Below are 16,489 nucleotides of genomic sequence, written 5' to 3'. Positions count from 1 at the left end.
TAAGAGAAAATTGTGTGCTTTTATTTCTTCACTTGTATATATGTAAGTTTTCTGTAACAAAATGTAACTCTGTGAAATGAAGAATTGTTAAATATGCAGTTATATAGGGTAAACAAGACAAAAAAATAGCTGCTCAGGCTCACACAACACCTGTGCCAGGTCCCAGATTCAGCTGCATGTCAGGTCCCTTCTCCCCAAACGTGGAGAACTCATCTGGAAGAGGTATATTCAGCTCAGAGCACACCAATTGGATGATACTCCTGGTGACACCTCCAAGTGACATCTTATTCACAGTCACTGCAATTGAGAAATTATGATCCACGTCACAAAAACCCGTGGATCCGCCAATCCCAGAATGGCCAAAACTGGTCACTTTACCGCCTGTTGTGCTAAACCTCCTAAATCCTAGCCCAAATTTTCCATTTGGAAGTATCAAGTTTGAGTAATCACCAGCTCCCATGAATGCATCAACTATCTTAGGATTGCTAAAGATTCTCTGTGAACTGCTGTTAGCATCTCCATCAGTAATATCTACAAGGATATACCCCTTATCATTAGCAGAACTTGTATTATCGCCAGCACTGTAACCTCTTCTGCTGGAAAAGCTAACAATGTCATTAGTTTCCTTGTTACCGTCTGTTTCGAGATCGGCTATTCCCTTGCCATTCCTTTTCTTCTTCAGTTTTGATGTTGGAAACTTTGGAATATGCATGTGGCTACCAAGGGGCGGCTTGGAGTCGGGTGAATGTGGAGGAGGAATAGAGCCTCCGGTAGCAAGAGCCCCGTAGTACCGAGCAAGAGCACGTGCTGAGCAGTGGCCATTGGCTGCTGGAAGTATGGCACGACGCATGTCTAGTGTGTTGAAGAGGACAGGGAGGCCAGCTGCCATCTGTGCTATGTTAGTCTGTGGAGGGGTTGCCGGCATGTGTGATGGTGGTCTGATTCCTGAGAGCTTCTGCACATCTTCTATGTCGATAGTAAGCGTCGCCAGCCGAGATTCAACACCTGGAACAGTATCTAAAGTCAGCATTTCCAATATATTAAGAAATACAATTCTACATCATAATCGTTTAATTACGTGAAGACAAGGTAATTATGCGAACCATGGAAAGAGGACAAGAAAGAACCACAAAAGTAATCATATAATTTTAGATATCCATAAATTTTGTTTGTCCAGACAGAAATTTCAAAAGCTGGATGACAAAGCAGAGAGCAAATATGGGAAGCATCATGAACAAATAATGAAGCAAACTAATTAATATTTCATTGGTAAGTCACATATAAACCACGAGATAAGTAAAAGTTTAAAAGAGTTGCTTATAAGAAAGGAGCTTGCTAGTCCTTGCATGTAGCTTTGGATTTTGAAAAAGCATAACAACATGGGGACCTTGCTGTGAAAGTCTGAAATAATAGTAGCTATAGTCTTACAAGTCAAAGATAGATAGTAACCATAGCGTTACGAATCAAAAGACCGATTTATAGATGAAGCTCATAAAGTCCTGCTAAAAAAGAGAAATGACTTGTGCCTGATCTTTCTCGACTTTGTAAATAGGTAGGAGAAAGTCACAAAGGCAAGAAAAATTACTTCCATTTATATGATGCTATAACCTCGTTACAGATCTGTCTGGCATGATTCAGGTAATCTAAATGTTATATAAATTTTGAAAGAAAAAGAATTGTTATACATGCCTGGAGGAATGCCAATGTATAACTCGCCTTCAACATTAAGAGGATGAACAATAGCTTCTTCTAATACTTCTTGAAACTTCTTTCCAGATGCATACTGTTATAAAAAAAGTCAGTAAAATGTAGTTGAATCTACTTATCAAGATTGAAAATTATAGAGCAGGAAATATAATGAGTAGAAAGAGAAACCAAGGAAACAAAATCACAATAAGAGATGGAATAATCCGTTTCATGTTCCCACAAACATTTATTCCCAGCTAAAGGACAGTTTGGATTCTATTGGAACTTCCGCTTTGTGTTTCTTATAGATGGATATCTGTCACTCTACTTACCTTAGTCATATACAAAATAAATACTAACCTGTCATGAATGAGCTAAACATTGTTATGCAGATGTAGAAGCTAAATTTTCCCCATTTGTAGTATTGCCAGATAAGGAACATACTGTACCTCAATAACACCACCGCAGAGCCATCCAAAAGACAAGTAATGATAAAGCTGTTGAGAACCGGGTTCTGTCTCAGGAATGGAATTGGCTATTTGGCTTAGAGATGCTTCCCAGTCACACAACAATAAAGGATTATCCTTCATCACATCAGCCATTGCATTGTGCAAACCCGACGTGTGATTAAGGACATGATGGACCTACAGTAGAAAAAATAAGTAAAGAATATATCTAGAACACAATCTTGAGAAACTGACGGTAGTTTGGAGCACTAAAAGATCCAGAGAGTTTATTTACATTTATTAGTTCCTTTTTATTGCTTCCAAAATTTGGCCATATATTGGCAATGGTTTCTTCAAGCTTGAGTTTCCTGCAAGACATTACAGCCACTTATGATTCTTGCAATATACAACATATTATTGAGATCAGGACAAAGATAGAAGCACACTAATCCAACAAAAGAATGATGTACAATTAAAATGATCTAGCTGGTGTTAGGAGAAGTACCACGGTGATCAGAAGGTAGTTATGTTTTGCTCTGGGTCCTCAAAAAATGAAAACAAGATCTTAAGAGTAAAACTCTTGGTTGCAACAACCAATACACTTTATGCAACTAGGAAAATAAAAAATGTAACATTTGCAAGCTCACAGAGAATGGTGTGTGTGTGTGTGCCTGTGTGAGTGTCATATCTTTAATATATACAGTATGAGTACATAATGATATCAGCAATCTTGATCGATTATGCACTTATGCAGCTAATCAAAATATAAGAGATTGTATGTCTCATAGAACAAGACGATGAAGTGAATGAACACAAGGTTAATATTCACAAGGTGCAAATATACATATCTAGATGAAATAGGAAAACTTAGTTGCAATGGGCTCGTGAGGAAGTGCAAGAACACCAGAGAACATATTGTCAGTTTGTCACTAAGCAAAAAGACGAAGATAAAAGCAATAAAAATGAACAGGTATAGTCTCAGTGTAGCACAAGGTTAAGCAAAGTATGGATAGTATTAAATCGCTGTCAATATTAATCAGAGTTATTAAGAATACATGAAAAATGTGATAGTTCTCTATATTCTAAAAATAAATACTGAATGCATCAAAGATAGTATCTCACCCCTTGTCTACAAGCCAATGTACTAGTCCAGCAGTGATCCCTTTCGTCACAGAGAAAACTGGAAAAAGGGTATCAGGTTGAACAGGCCGTGGATCGTATTTCCCTAGCACACCACAGGAAGTATCTATTATGACTCTCCCATCTTTGTAAGCACATACCTGCAAAATGTTAAAAATATCATAATACAAAAGAAGTATATTACATTTAACACTTAACAGAACATGGATCTCAAATTATGTCACAGTTCCATCTCAATAATATAAAGGACAATACTGAGACATATTTAAGTGAATCTACCTTCACAAACTTCATGAAAATATATTCATATGGTCAGTGGGAAATCCAAACATTTCTTAAAAAGACAGCATTAGTGAGAGTGTATTAGGGACTTTAGTGGTCCTGCCTCTATCATCTCCTCTCTCTTCATTTTAGATAATGTGATAAAATAGCACCACATATTGTAACCTCTCCATACTTGAGGTTATATTGGACATACCTGATGAAGATCACATACCTGGAGAAGTAATTTTTTCAAATGGAGCAACCTTAAAAGGTAGCGAAAGAGAAAAATTAATGTTGGAACACAAAATATGGGATAACACTTATATGACAAAAGAAGATCCCTATTGAAGGTCTTAAATATTTAGAATCAATGGCTCGATTCTTCTTCTTCTTCTTGTTAAATATTGTTGCAGACAGGAGCAGCTCATCCTCACAGTTATATTGACTGTATCTTATCATTGAGATTATTGTACAAGGAAAATGATTACAACTTATCAATAACAACAGAAAAGTAAATGCAAGAATTCATAGTAATCTATATATTAACTAAACTTACTTGTATTCCAAGTATTTTGTCAGTTCCCAAATCAACTAGAAGTTGCCTCAGCTTAGCCTCTACATCAGAGTGAACTGGTGAATCATGAATCCATTGTACAGTTGCGACTGTTCCGTTTCTGATGTTTCTGATGTCCGTGAAATACATATATAGAAGCAAACATGTAAATCGATATAAGGCAAATTATATTATACTGTCAGAGTAAGAGAGAGATTTGAGGGTGTTATTTCCTCACCCCTGCAAAGTTGATTCAGCAAATGGTCTCATGATGTCCAGATAGTTTATTCTAACATTTAGTGTAGCTGAAAGCCCTAAAGAAGAACAAACAACTGATATCATATCAAGTTTAGACTTTATAACTTCCATTTAACAAAGAAATTGAAAAAATTCGATGGAAACCTCGAAGAAGATTAAGCACTCTCATAAAAATAACTGCATCACCAGGAAAAGCATCCACCTGATTCATGCATTAAACAAGTATTATTATCTTCTTCCAGTCTACTGGAAACAACATAATTACATAATTGGATTGCAATAGGACTTACAGGGTTGAAGCGTTGGACTTCCTTCTTGTTCATATTCATCTTTTCTTGAATGATTTTCATATTCTTTTCTCTTTCACCAGCCAAAGATTTTAAGCTTTCCTGATGAGCAGACAATGTTAGCAAGTTATCTACACGGGATCCTAAGGAATTCTGTTAGAAAATAGATACAAGAAGGAAAAGTTAATAGTGAAAAAATGAAGCAAGATGATGCGGCCTAACTTGTGCTTCATTTGCTAGCGTTGAAGAACGAAAGAGAACTGTTGTAATGTCCATAGCCAGATCTGGCATATCAAGACGCAACTTGAGTCCCATCTCAGCAAATGCAGACAGCAGCGCCACTTGGTCCCCCTACATGTTATTATTGTCAAATACTACTTGTAGGACAAGCGAAATAATTATAGAAAAAGAAAATGTTAGATAAATAGTAATACTGTGACATAATTCAAATTTTGGCCAAATGGACTTACTCCTGAAAGAGATTCCTTTATAAGTTTTCATTAGTTGTGCTTCTTAGTCCTTCCAGTTCTAAATTTCTAATAAACTAGGTATGCACAGTTGCACATGATCATACCGTTGATGTTAGAAACCTCAATTTTGTAATCACCTACTCTCTACGACAAATACTATCATATGCCTTGGCTGATAGTCAATATCCTTACATGGGACATCTAGGTTTTCCTGAACAGTGAATTAGAAGTATGCAATTAATGCACAAAAGTGCAGTTGCAAGAGATTAACAGTAGGGCATCTAGGACACAATTTGCAGAGAACTACTTCTTGATTACTTTGTAAGCACTTCTGTGGTGCCTTATTATGATTATTGCAATGGGCATAGTGTAGAAAGGTACGCCTCCAAATAAAAAGCAAATTATTCCAGAAAAATAATTAGTTAATTATCCTTTAAAGTTTAAACAACTTCTCTATTTTCTTTATTCTCTATATCTTTTCAAAAAGGATTCTGCACAACTTCTCTTACAAAGCCATTGAGATAGTACCTCAGCACATGCCAAAAACATCTTTGCTAGAGCCTGTTTCATTGAGTTTGATACTGACTTCGTAAGACCAAAGTCGAGCAAAATTGGGCGATGTGGTGGCTCTTTACTCACAAGGAAATTTCCTAGAAAATTTTCCACCAATAAAACATCCAAACTTCACATCACCAATTCAAAATAAAAGAAGTAGAAGGCCCCTGTGAAATATATTCTCTCATTATTCAACTTACCTGGATGAGGATCACCATTGAAAAATCCATCAACATATATTTGATGAGCATAGGCACGTGTGATCTCTTCAACAAGTTTTTGTTTATCGACACCATATGCATCTAACAATTCCATATCATTTAAGCGAATTCCATCCATATATTGCAAAATGAGGACTTTCTCAGATGACTGCTGTGAGAAAATATTGGTATGATGAGTATATTTACGGACATCCAAGAAAAAAAAAAGTAAACTGTTGAAGCAAAATCAGGAAATTGCATCACTATACCTGGATAACTTCTGGAAGAACTACATCAACAGTATTAGATGCATTGAAATTTGGTTGCTCGGATTTGCAGCTTAGGTTTTTGGAAACTGTTCTAGTATTTTCTGCAATCAAAAAGACGATTGTCAATTATATTAGAGCTCATTGATATTTCTTTGAAAATCAGGCTAGGAAATTCAATGACAGATTCTTAACCCCTCTTCTGTACAGCCTGAATCTATCTTCTATTTGATCTACATGCACAAGGAGCATATACCTGCTTCCCGATTAAAGTCGAGTTCTTTAGGTGCCTCTTTGCACCATTCATCTATCATTGGATTAAAATCATATTGTGGCTCCGCCCATGCAATCCAGTCAATTATAGCTTTTGTGTTCTTTAAGTCCTGAAGATCAATATCAATTATTTAATGACTGGAGGACTTTAACTTTACTGCAATCAAGTTGGAACAATCAAGGGAGAAACCTCTAGTATGATATCCTTAATTCCATCATGTTGAACTTTGACAACCACCTCTTGGCCATCGTTCATAGTTGCACGGTGAACTTGTGCTATCTGTAATTAATCGTAGTTAGTGATCTCTAACATGTATTAACATGTAGGTCCATATAATCATATTTCTTTCAAATTATAGGAAAAGCTTACAGATGCGGTTGCAAGAGGAACAGGGACAAAATCAGAGAAAAGATCTCTCACACTTTTCCCCAACTCTTTCTCTATAGTTCGGCAGACCTGTACAATTGCAGTTCATTTTGATGATGTAAAGAAGAATTTAAATCCAATATACCAGTCAAGCAAAATGTTCCAGCATATTCTAAGAAGAGCAATCCCTGAAGAATTCAAGCAGCATTTTATAATTCTTTGCATAAATGAAGAAATTATTAGCATTGACTATCATGTTTATTGCTTAAGCCATCTCTCTGATTAACCATCATTCAACGACTGTATTCACCTCCATCAGTGAACAGGAAAGCTTACCTAGTTCATTAGGGAATCTAGATAATAAGTATAAGATATAATAAAAAAAAAGACATACATTTTTTGATCATATTAACAGAAAAGGCATGCAATATATATAGAATAACCATGCAACATTCTCTTGTGAACATCTTCATAGCTAAGGCATAGAAGATATACAAAGGCTTATTGATTTCATTCAAGAAGAGTGCATCAGACCTCTTTTAAAGGACGAGGAGGAAGTGAGTCCTGCAGCTGCTTAAGGTGACGAATGTAGGCCTCCGGCAACACGTCTGCTCGAGTAGATAAATATTGACCAAGTTTTACCCACAAACCTTCTAACTCTATCATCAGGTTGAGCACACGTTTAGCATTCCGTTCATGGGTCTTTTCCCACATAGAATTCTTTTTACCTCTCTTACTCCAATTGACTCTCTTCTGAACAGCCTATTGCATCAAAAAGACAAGTAACAGTTTCTCACCACAAGATATAATAGAATGATGCATTAAATATCAAAATTTGATGCAGAGGACAAACTGACTTTATAGTCCAAGTAGATTAGCAATGCAGCTGTGAACACTTTCAAGCGTCTTTTTAAGATGCTTCCCCAACCCATCAGAGGCTAAACCTTAAATACGAAAAATATAATATTTCTGTCTTGGTCGATCAACCAAGTTCCTCCAGCACTGATCAAACAAAATCAATGGCAAGTTAATAGATTATCAAATCCATTGAATAAGGAAGTAGTAGAATAATTAAGTGCATCTTGTGCTAAGGTATGTATCCACTGAATTCCATGATAGCAGAATGTGGCTGCCACCAAAGTTTTTAGAACTCAAATTTTCAACTTCTTAACAAGTATAGGAACAATGATATAAAACCTAGTGATGTGTAGCAGTAAACAAATAGTAATAGTGCTGAAAATAGTAATGATAATTTCAACAATATAAGCAAATAATGCTTATGACGATGTGAAAAGGACATACAAGAATAGCACAGTTACATCCTATGACAATAGAACGCATCTTTAGAACTGAAGATGCAACTTTCAAAAAGTATAAACATAACAAATCAAACGACATTTACGTCGTGCATCCAGTCAATTAAAATAGAATTGACAAAGGTTGTCGAATTCTCCTTCAACCTCAACAAAGCACACGAATTTGAATCCTCATACACAATAGCTAGACAAAACTCCTGAGACCCTCTCATCTGGCACAAGGAAATATCTGAAACCACGCGATAGCTCGAAACACTTGGGAAAATCAGGAATTACAAGAGATGCAGCACGACTTCGTCCACAAAAACCAACCAATTCGACCCGAAACAGCTCAAATCAAAATCAAATTGCTCACCAGACAAAGTTAACAATCCACAATTACGACGTGCCCGATCCGTCCCTCGTTGAACAAACCCAGGGAAGAGCGTATATAGGAATGAAAAAAAAAGTACCTCAAATCTCGAGGCAGACGGAAATCAAAGGTTTTCCCGAGGAATAATTTGGGGAAAGACGTGCGAATGGGGGATAAGAAAAATGGAGAGCTTTCTCACGACTTTGGCGGCACGCATAGAATCTGGAATCAGTGAAGCCGGTGGGAATCCGACCGTTGAACTGCGGTTTCGAAGCGAAGCGATCTTCGCCGTCCGTTCTCCAACAAGCGGATCATCTCCGTCCATTGAACTGATGGTCTTCGCCTAGTCCCTGTAGCTTGCCGTGATAGGATTGGATTCGTATACTTAGTTTGCAAGCAAATTTATTGGGAAAATAGGTGACTCACCAAATTCATTAGATAAAGAAAAATAAAAATAACTCCCAACTCGTAGAAGAAAAAAATAATCCATATCGAATAATCCTCCGCAGAGAAAAAAAAAAACATCAAACGACATTATCATCCACAATTTTCATTGTGTCAAAATCCTGTCTTATTATCAAATAATCCACACAAAATAAAATAGAGAAGAAAAATAAGTATTAATATTTTTATCGTCATAGTCCTGATGTTGAAGATATCAAGTTGGAAGTCAAAAGTGCGGCGAGAGAGAAGTGGTTTAGAACGAGAAGAAACATAAATCAGAAAAGATAATAAGTCTTTCAAAAATAGTAATTGAATTAAATTATTTGCGAATAGTATTATATTTTTCACATTTATTAATAGGGGGTGGGGGCACAATAATAATTAGGCATACTCGGGTCAATGTGGAATTTCACTTAATTCATTACTTTGGAGGTGATACTCGTTATTGGAAACTCACCTATTTGACAAACGAGTATAAAAATTACACCTATTTTTCGAAAAGGAAAAAAGCCTAGCTAGATTTCTAAATGCCACCTACTAACCTACTTACCAACTACTTTCCATGTATAGAAAATTAGCCCAACTAAACATCTTTTTGGTACACTCGTGGCAAAGTAATGCTCATTACTATTAGAGGAGAAAAAGAAGAAAAGAATGTGAGGAGGAGTTTGTCTACTTTGGTTGGCCACGATTCATTGACTTTTATCACTTTGAATAGTATACGTTCGAAGAGTCCAAGAAAATAAAACCTCACCAAATGACATCACAGTCAATGTATTATTGGGGATTTGTTTCTATTTTTTATTGTATTTTTTTTTTTGAAAAGTAGTCGGAAAAAGAGAACTAAAGTCTATGTTTTGAAATTTAAAATATAGAAAAAGTCGTTATGAAAACAAAATATAATAATAAAAAAAATTAAATAGAAGGCGAGAAAAACCTCCCAAGTTCTCTACAATAACTAAAGTATATATATATATATATATATATATATATATATATATATATATATCAACTTGAGATATTATTTTTTAGAATTACAACAAAAAGATTATATTTTATCTCTCAACATTTCTCTACTCTTTTTCTTTATCTCTAACTTGACTAAACAGTACTTAGTAACAGGTCTATCTGTCAAAGTCGTGTCATCATTGGATCAAAAGAGAAATTAAACATGGGGATGAACTTTGTAGGTACCCGACGAGAATTCCTACCGGAAAGAACATCTGTTGACTTTAGGAGATTGGTTGCCACGCCTTAAATATTAGATTCTCAATTTCTTTTAATTTTATATTACTATTTAATATTGTTAGATTAAACATGTATGGATATTTTTTTTCATTAATATTTATTTTGTATCGATTATATCAATTAAAGCGGTTATATAAATATCCTACATTTTCAATTTGTTCATCATAATCATAAAAAATCAACTAGGTTTATCGTAATCATAAAAAACTTCTTAACAATCTAAAGGCAATAGGGTCTTTCTCTTTTATTTCTAGCGTTCAATGTACCATCTTATAAAAATGATTTATTTTTAAATATTAAATTTTATCTCCCTTATTTGTTTAATATTTTAAAAATTATTATTGGTACAGTGTTACCTATTTTATAACTCTTGCTGGCAATTTCTTTTCATCTCTTTTTTTAATGTATAATTTTATATAATATCTTTATTTTCAAATTATAATTTAATCAATGTGATTCAGACCACGCTAAGTCATCGGATACAACTTATGGGGATCTATTCTTATTTTGTTCTAGTTATTTTCTTCAAAAAAAAAAAAATTGTATGTCGCATTCAAACGCGGAGGGTGGGAGGCACTCGACCCCATTTGAACGCTCGCGTGAAAATGCCTGCATACGTTCGCATTGACGGTGAATGCAAATTACGCGTTCGAATACATTCGACCCCGTTTGAACGCAGTCGGCAAGAATTCATTGTTTCTAGGATTATTATTTGTCATTTTGGTTTGTTATGTTAGCATCTTAAGATGTGGATGGCAACCTAAAGGAGAATTATGAATGAATATTGATTTTCTATCCCTTCCCTTCCTCTCTACCGTAATTCTTCTCCCTCTTTGTTCAAGCCCTAGCCGTGTGCCATCTCGACGCCGGTTACCTCTAATCCCTCTCAACTATCGAGTCCTCCCTCCCTCTTAGGATCTCGACCAACTTCTCCCCCATCATCTTTATCCCCTCAACACCACGTGCCACCCAATTCATCACCCTTATCATCTCTTTTACCTCATCATCACCATCACCCGTCATCTTCACCTTCACCCTATTTTTGCATATTTTTGCCCTAGGTGCAGTCAGAATGTGCAAAGAGCGTGAATACCAAAAATGTATATCAGTAAGTTACGAATCGACCACAACTAGTTTTGTAATTATTTGTTTATGGTAGAATAATTTTAATATTATTTTCTTTCAACTGTGAGGACTGCTTTCCTGCATTCGAGCTTGATCAGGTAGCTGACGCTCGGTCCATATCAAGTGGTGAAAAGTAGTATTATAAGACCACTCCACCCAAGGCACGTAATCGAACCATCTCTAGGGATGCTCACCCACAAAGCAGCGAATAAATTGCTCGATGACCCGATACACCACCTCGATTTGGCCATCAGTCTACGGGTGGTACACCGAATTGAGGTCTAGCCAGGTTCCCTAAAGCGCAAAGTACTCGGTTTAGAAGTCACTAATGAAGACCCGATCTCAATCTGATACTATAGAGTGCGGCATGCCATGGAGCTTCCCTATGTTGCGTACAAGTACCTCTGCGATAATCTTCGTCGAGAATGGGTGCATCAGGGCTGAGAAGTGAGCATACTTGCTAAGCCTATCTACCACAATGAATATGACCGAGTACCCCAACACTACTGGCAACCCCTCGATAAAATCTATGGAGATGTCCTCCCAAACTTACTCTAGAATGGGTAAAGGATGTAATAACCCTACTGGTCTGAGGGAGTCAGTCTTCGCCCGTGAGCATACCTCACACGCCTTCACGTGCCCTATCACCGCTTTCTTCATCCCAGTCCACATACAGCATTGCAAGAGCCATTTATATGTCCTCAACGTGCCCTCATCCAGCTTCGGTGTAACAACATGCCCTAAAAAAATTTAAAATTAAAATTTAAAAAGTTTTTGGGCACGACGTGGCTGGCCTTGTGCCTTTGCAAGCTGCATGAGCAGCTTGCGTGGTGAGGCGCCACACGCCCACTGCCGCTGCCACAGCTAATAAGTTGCGGCCAGCTGGCCGCGGCAGGCTCCGGCGCCGCCGCCCTTTTCCCCATCCACCGCCTCTCTTTCTCTCTCCATATCTCTCGGTCTCTCTCTCTCTCTCTCTCTCTCTCTCTCTCGCTCACACCTGAGCTCGGGCTCGTCAGAGCCGAGTCGCCGGCGAGAGGCTGGCCGCTAGCTAGCCAGCAGCGGCCGATACCCTCCCCGCCGACTTGGGTCCGCACTTCCCTCCCTTCCTCTTTCTCTCTTCTTCTTCTTCTTCTTCTTCTTCTTCTTCTTCCTTCTTTTTTTTCTTCTTTCTTCTTCTTCTTCCTCGGCTTTTTCTCCTTCTCTTTCTGCATAGTGCTAGGCCGAGCCCATCACTAGTGGCAGTGTTTTATTTATTTATTTATTTTATTTATGTTATTTATTTAGGTATTTCCTTCTTAATTAATGCAAATAGATTATTTAGGAATTAATTATTTTAATAATAATATATACTCTTCAATATGATTATTATTAATTATAATTTGTATAATTGATGATTAATTATATATTATGTACATGTATATTTTGGCCTCCAGCATGATTATATAACTTTATCTAGAGATGATTATAGTCGAGCATATTTTATCATGCATATAATTAGGCTGATCTTGGATACGAGTATGATAATGATATATAGAGATGATTAAAGATGATTATACCGTTATAATTTTATGTCCAGTTGATTTGTAGCATGAGTATGCATGCTGTGATAGATTGGCATGGGTATGCATATGTGGACTACATGATTGGAGACTATATTGCATTATTTTTCTCTTGATTCCTATTCCACCTAAATTTGTGTTATGCATTGACTTGTTATCGTACTGGATTGTTAGGTTTTTAATTATTGGCAATTGTGTACAAAATATTCTAAGTATATTTTTTCATGTATATGAACTTTATACTAGTCTAGACTATCTCTAGTTTGAATAATTGCAAAATTATTAGAAAAAAGCTGCTGAGTTCACACCACGTTCACAAACGCGTTCGAACGCGGGTACTTGCGTTCACACAAACCGAGAGCTGCGCTCACAAACGCGTTCGAATGCGGGTACTGCGTTCACACAGATCAAGAGCTGCGTTCACAAACGCGTTCGAACGCAGGTACTGTGTTCACACAGACTAAGAGTTGCGTTCACAAACGCGTTCGAACGCAACCTGAAGAATTCAAGTTGTCGCTTTTGAACGCACTCGGGCCCGTTCGAATGCACTTGAGAACAAGTCATGTCGTTCGAACGCACCCGGGCCGCGTTTGAACGCACCCGGGCCGCATTCGAACGCACCCGGGCCGCGTTCGAACGCACCGGGCCGCGTTCGAACGCACCCGGGCCGCGTTCGAACGCACCAACGAAGTTTGAAAATATTGGACTTTCGTGAGTACAGATAAGACTTGGATTTGACTCTATCTTGAAGATCATATATAAGGATTGTGATGCCCTATCTCTAGGGTTGTTGAAGAAGCATTATTGAAGGAGACTTCTTGAGGCTACATCGGTTCTTCAACTAACAAAGTTCCACTCATCTACAAAAGTTAATCTTTCGTATTAAGGGCTATCTAGACGAAAGATCAATCTCGAGGGCTACTGATGTTGGACTTCAATCACGAGAAGCAGTGAATCGTGGGTTCTAGCGAGCAAGACTGAGAGGAACAAAGTCATTTGGATCGACGGGTTGTTTTGTGGGTCAATCTTGTAACTGCTACTATTCTAGTGATTGGTTTTGATCCGAGTTTGGATCTGTGGTTTTTTCCTGTTTGGGTTTTTCCATGTTAAAATCTTGGTGTTCATCTCTGCTTTCGTTCTTAATATTTCTACGGAATTTTACTTAAGCGAACGAGTAATATCATTGTCTAGTATTTAGATACATACTTGTGTATATGGGTTTTTCAATTTGTATCAGAGCAAGTTCTCTCACCCTTTGAGAGAGATCAGGTAGGTATGGATTTTCATAGAGATGGACCCTCATCTATTAGACCTCCTATCCTAGATGGATCAAATTATGGATATTGGAAAGCTAGGATGAGAGCTTACTTGAAGTCTATAGATGAACGAGTATGGTTTGCCATTATGAACGGTTGGAGTCCACCAATGTACATGGTGAATGATAAACTTGCTGATAAACTGATTGAGTCATGGGATAGGTCAAACTATGAAAAAGTTGGATGGAATAGCAAGGCAATAAATACAATTTTTAGTTGTGTTTCCTCGGAAGAATTTAGAAGAATTTCTACTTGTGAGATAGCAAAAGAAGCTTGGACGATCTTAGAAACTACTCACGAAGGAACTATGGCTGTAAAACTTTCTAAACTTCAGAGGTTGACTACTAGTTTTGAAACTCTACGTATGGAGGAGAATGAGACATTTGATGAGTTTTATGCAAAACTGAGTGATATAGGCAACTCTAGTTTCAACCTAGGAGAGAAAATTCTCGAAAACAGAATTGTTCGTAAGATCCTTAGGTTTCTTTCAGAGAAGTTTCAGGCGAAAGTTACAGCTATTGAGGAAAAGTAAGGACATCGATTCTATGAAAGTTGAACAATTGGTAGGAAATCTATAAATATTTGAGTCTAGTTTTTCAAAACCGAGGAAGTCCAAAGGGATTGCCCTATCCATAGTTGAACAAAATATAGAGGAGTCTGATGATGAAGGTGATTTAGATGTTGAGATGTTGGCCATGTTTGTCAAAAAGTTTAATAAATTTTTTCGGAAGCTAAACAAGTTGAATGCTGAAAAACTTGAGAAAAGCAAAGCCTTTGTGAAAAAGAAGAATACTGTGAGTTCGAATACAGGTGTGAGCAACAACAGTGTTAAAAAGAAAAATAAGAATTCTGAGAATAAAGTTCGATGTTTTGAATGTTCTGGTTTTGGACACATAGCACAAGAATGCCCTAATCGCCTTAAAAAGAATGGTAAAGCTATGAAAGTTACTTTGGATGACTCAGATGAATCTGATGATGATTCTGGAAAAGACGAAGAAAATTTTGTAGCTTTTGCCTCTTCTCTACTTAATATTGATTCTGTTGTTGATACTGATAGTACAGATGATCAGGATATGTTATCAGCTGAGGAAGATGAATCTGAAATTCAAAAGGCATATAATGACATGTACTTAGAGTCGTTTAAACTCAAGAAAAGCAATCTTAGACTACTTCAACGACTCAAGGTAATCGAACTAGAAAGAATTCAATTTGAGGAGAAGTACAAATTGGAACTTGAACGTGTCAAAGACTTTTCTGAACAACTTGACAATGCAAAAAATAAAATGAAGGCTGATGAAATTGAACTAAAGCAACTAAATAAGTAAGTGACATTTCTAAAAGAGAAGAACAAACTTGACGAGATTTTAAAGGCTCAGATCTCTAGAAAAGACAAGTATAGTGTTGGATACACTAGTAATTCAAATAATAATAAAACTGTCTTCGTTTCTGCAAGTATACAAAAGGAAGAATATCTGAAGTCATCAACCGCATTTACAAAGCAATCCTGGATGAATGCTTCTAAACTGAAGGTGAATCTACAAACTGGTGAATCATCAATGGCACCAAAGGTAAACTTTAATCACACTACTCGACAAAAGGTGAGTAGAAAAAGGTTTGTTCCGACATGCTATCATTGTGGCATTCTAGGGCATATTCGACTTCATTGCAAATTTTTGCAAAACCTATAACTGCTTTCATTTATGGGATGAAAACAAAGGTCATAAGGTGATTTGAAATGTTATGTTGTGCATACAGCCTTGAAAACTTTAAATTCTGATTTCTCGTATTTAGACAGTGGCTGTTCAAGACATATGTCGGGTGACAAGTCGTTATTTTCTAATCTTGAAAATCATGAATGGGGAGTTGTGACATTCGGAGATGGTAATTCATCCAAGGTAATAGGTAAAGAAAAGGTAAGTTCTCCGGGGGTTCCTATTCTCAAAAATATTATTTATGTTAAGGGCTTGAAAGCAAATCTTCTGTGCATCAGTCAATTTCGTGATGAAGATTATGAGCTAAAATTCTCTAAAAATGATTGTACTATTCTAGATCATGGTGGTAATGTTATATTTATGGATCTAGAATATATGATAATTGCTATGTTGTTGGAACGTCACATAAACTAAAATGTAACAGTGCATCTTTTAACATTGCAGATCTTTGGCATCAACGTCTTGGACATGTGAATCACAAGGAATTATTTACTCTGTCCAAACAAGAAATGGTAAAAAGAATACCTAAGATAAAAGAAATGTCAAAAAGAGTGTGCGGTTCGTGTCAAATTAGAAAATAAATTCAGATCTCACACAAGAAGGTAAATGTAGCTACCACCGACCGTGTGCTTAAATTAGTTCACATGGACTT

At 36.7% G+C, this 16,489-nt stretch overlaps 1 protein-coding gene across 2 annotated transcripts; it reads right to left on the bottom strand.

Annotated features, from left to right (window-relative positions):
- On the bottom strand, nucleotides 1-8,657 carry LOC140802715 (uncharacterized). 2 transcript variants are annotated; one of them, XM_073158276.1, is made up of 19 exons: nucleotides 8,534-8,657; nucleotides 7,623-7,767; nucleotides 7,300-7,527; nucleotides 6,769-6,855; nucleotides 6,589-6,678; nucleotides 6,382-6,508; nucleotides 6,129-6,229; nucleotides 5,860-6,028; nucleotides 5,633-5,754; nucleotides 4,857-4,985; nucleotides 4,638-4,736; nucleotides 4,492-4,549; nucleotides 4,328-4,403; nucleotides 4,093-4,219; nucleotides 3,255-3,412; nucleotides 2,428-2,500; nucleotides 2,136-2,330; nucleotides 1,690-1,783; nucleotides 1-1,005 (listed from the first exon to the last, which is right to left on the bottom strand). In XM_073158276.1, exons 2-19 carry the CDS (start codon nucleotides 7,695-7,697, stop codon nucleotides 140-142), a joined length of 2,874 nt encoding a protein of 957 aa, XP_073014377.1. In that variant the 5' UTR covers nucleotides 7,698-7,767; nucleotides 8,534-8,657; the 3' UTR covers nucleotides 1-139. The 2 variants fall into 2 exon arrangements, with proteins under 2 accessions (XP_073014377.1, XP_073014376.1); XM_073158275.1 differs by having other exon boundaries at nucleotides 8,437-8,641.
- Nucleotides 8,658-16,489: the final 7,832 nt, after the last annotated feature.

This window comes from Typha latifolia, chromosome 1, assembly GCF_019914945.1.
Source record: "Typha latifolia isolate L0001 chromosome 1, TyphaL0001v2, whole genome shotgun sequence".
Classification (NCBI taxonomy): Eukaryota; Viridiplantae; Streptophyta; class Magnoliopsida; order Poales; family Typhaceae; genus Typha; species Typha latifolia.
Note: the sequence above shows the minus strand (reverse complement) of the source record. Positions and strands in the feature narration are given on the sequence as shown.

What these genes read in the sequence shown, in the direction of transcription:
- LOC140802715 (XM_073158276.1), bottom strand. Translation starts at nt 7,697, where the DNA reads ATGGGTTGGGGAAGCATCTTAAAAAGACGCTTGAAAGTGTTCACAGCT. An exon ending in ACAAAATACTTGGAATACAA is followed by an intron (nt 3,413 to 4,092) that starts GTAAGTTTAGTT and finishes AACATTTTGCAG; the next exon opens with GTATGTGCTTACAAAGATGG. An exon ending in TCTGCGGTGGTGTTATTGAG is followed by an intron (nt 1,784 to 2,135) that starts GTACAGTATGTT and finishes TTTTTATAACAG; the next exon opens with TATGCATCTGGAAAGAAGTT.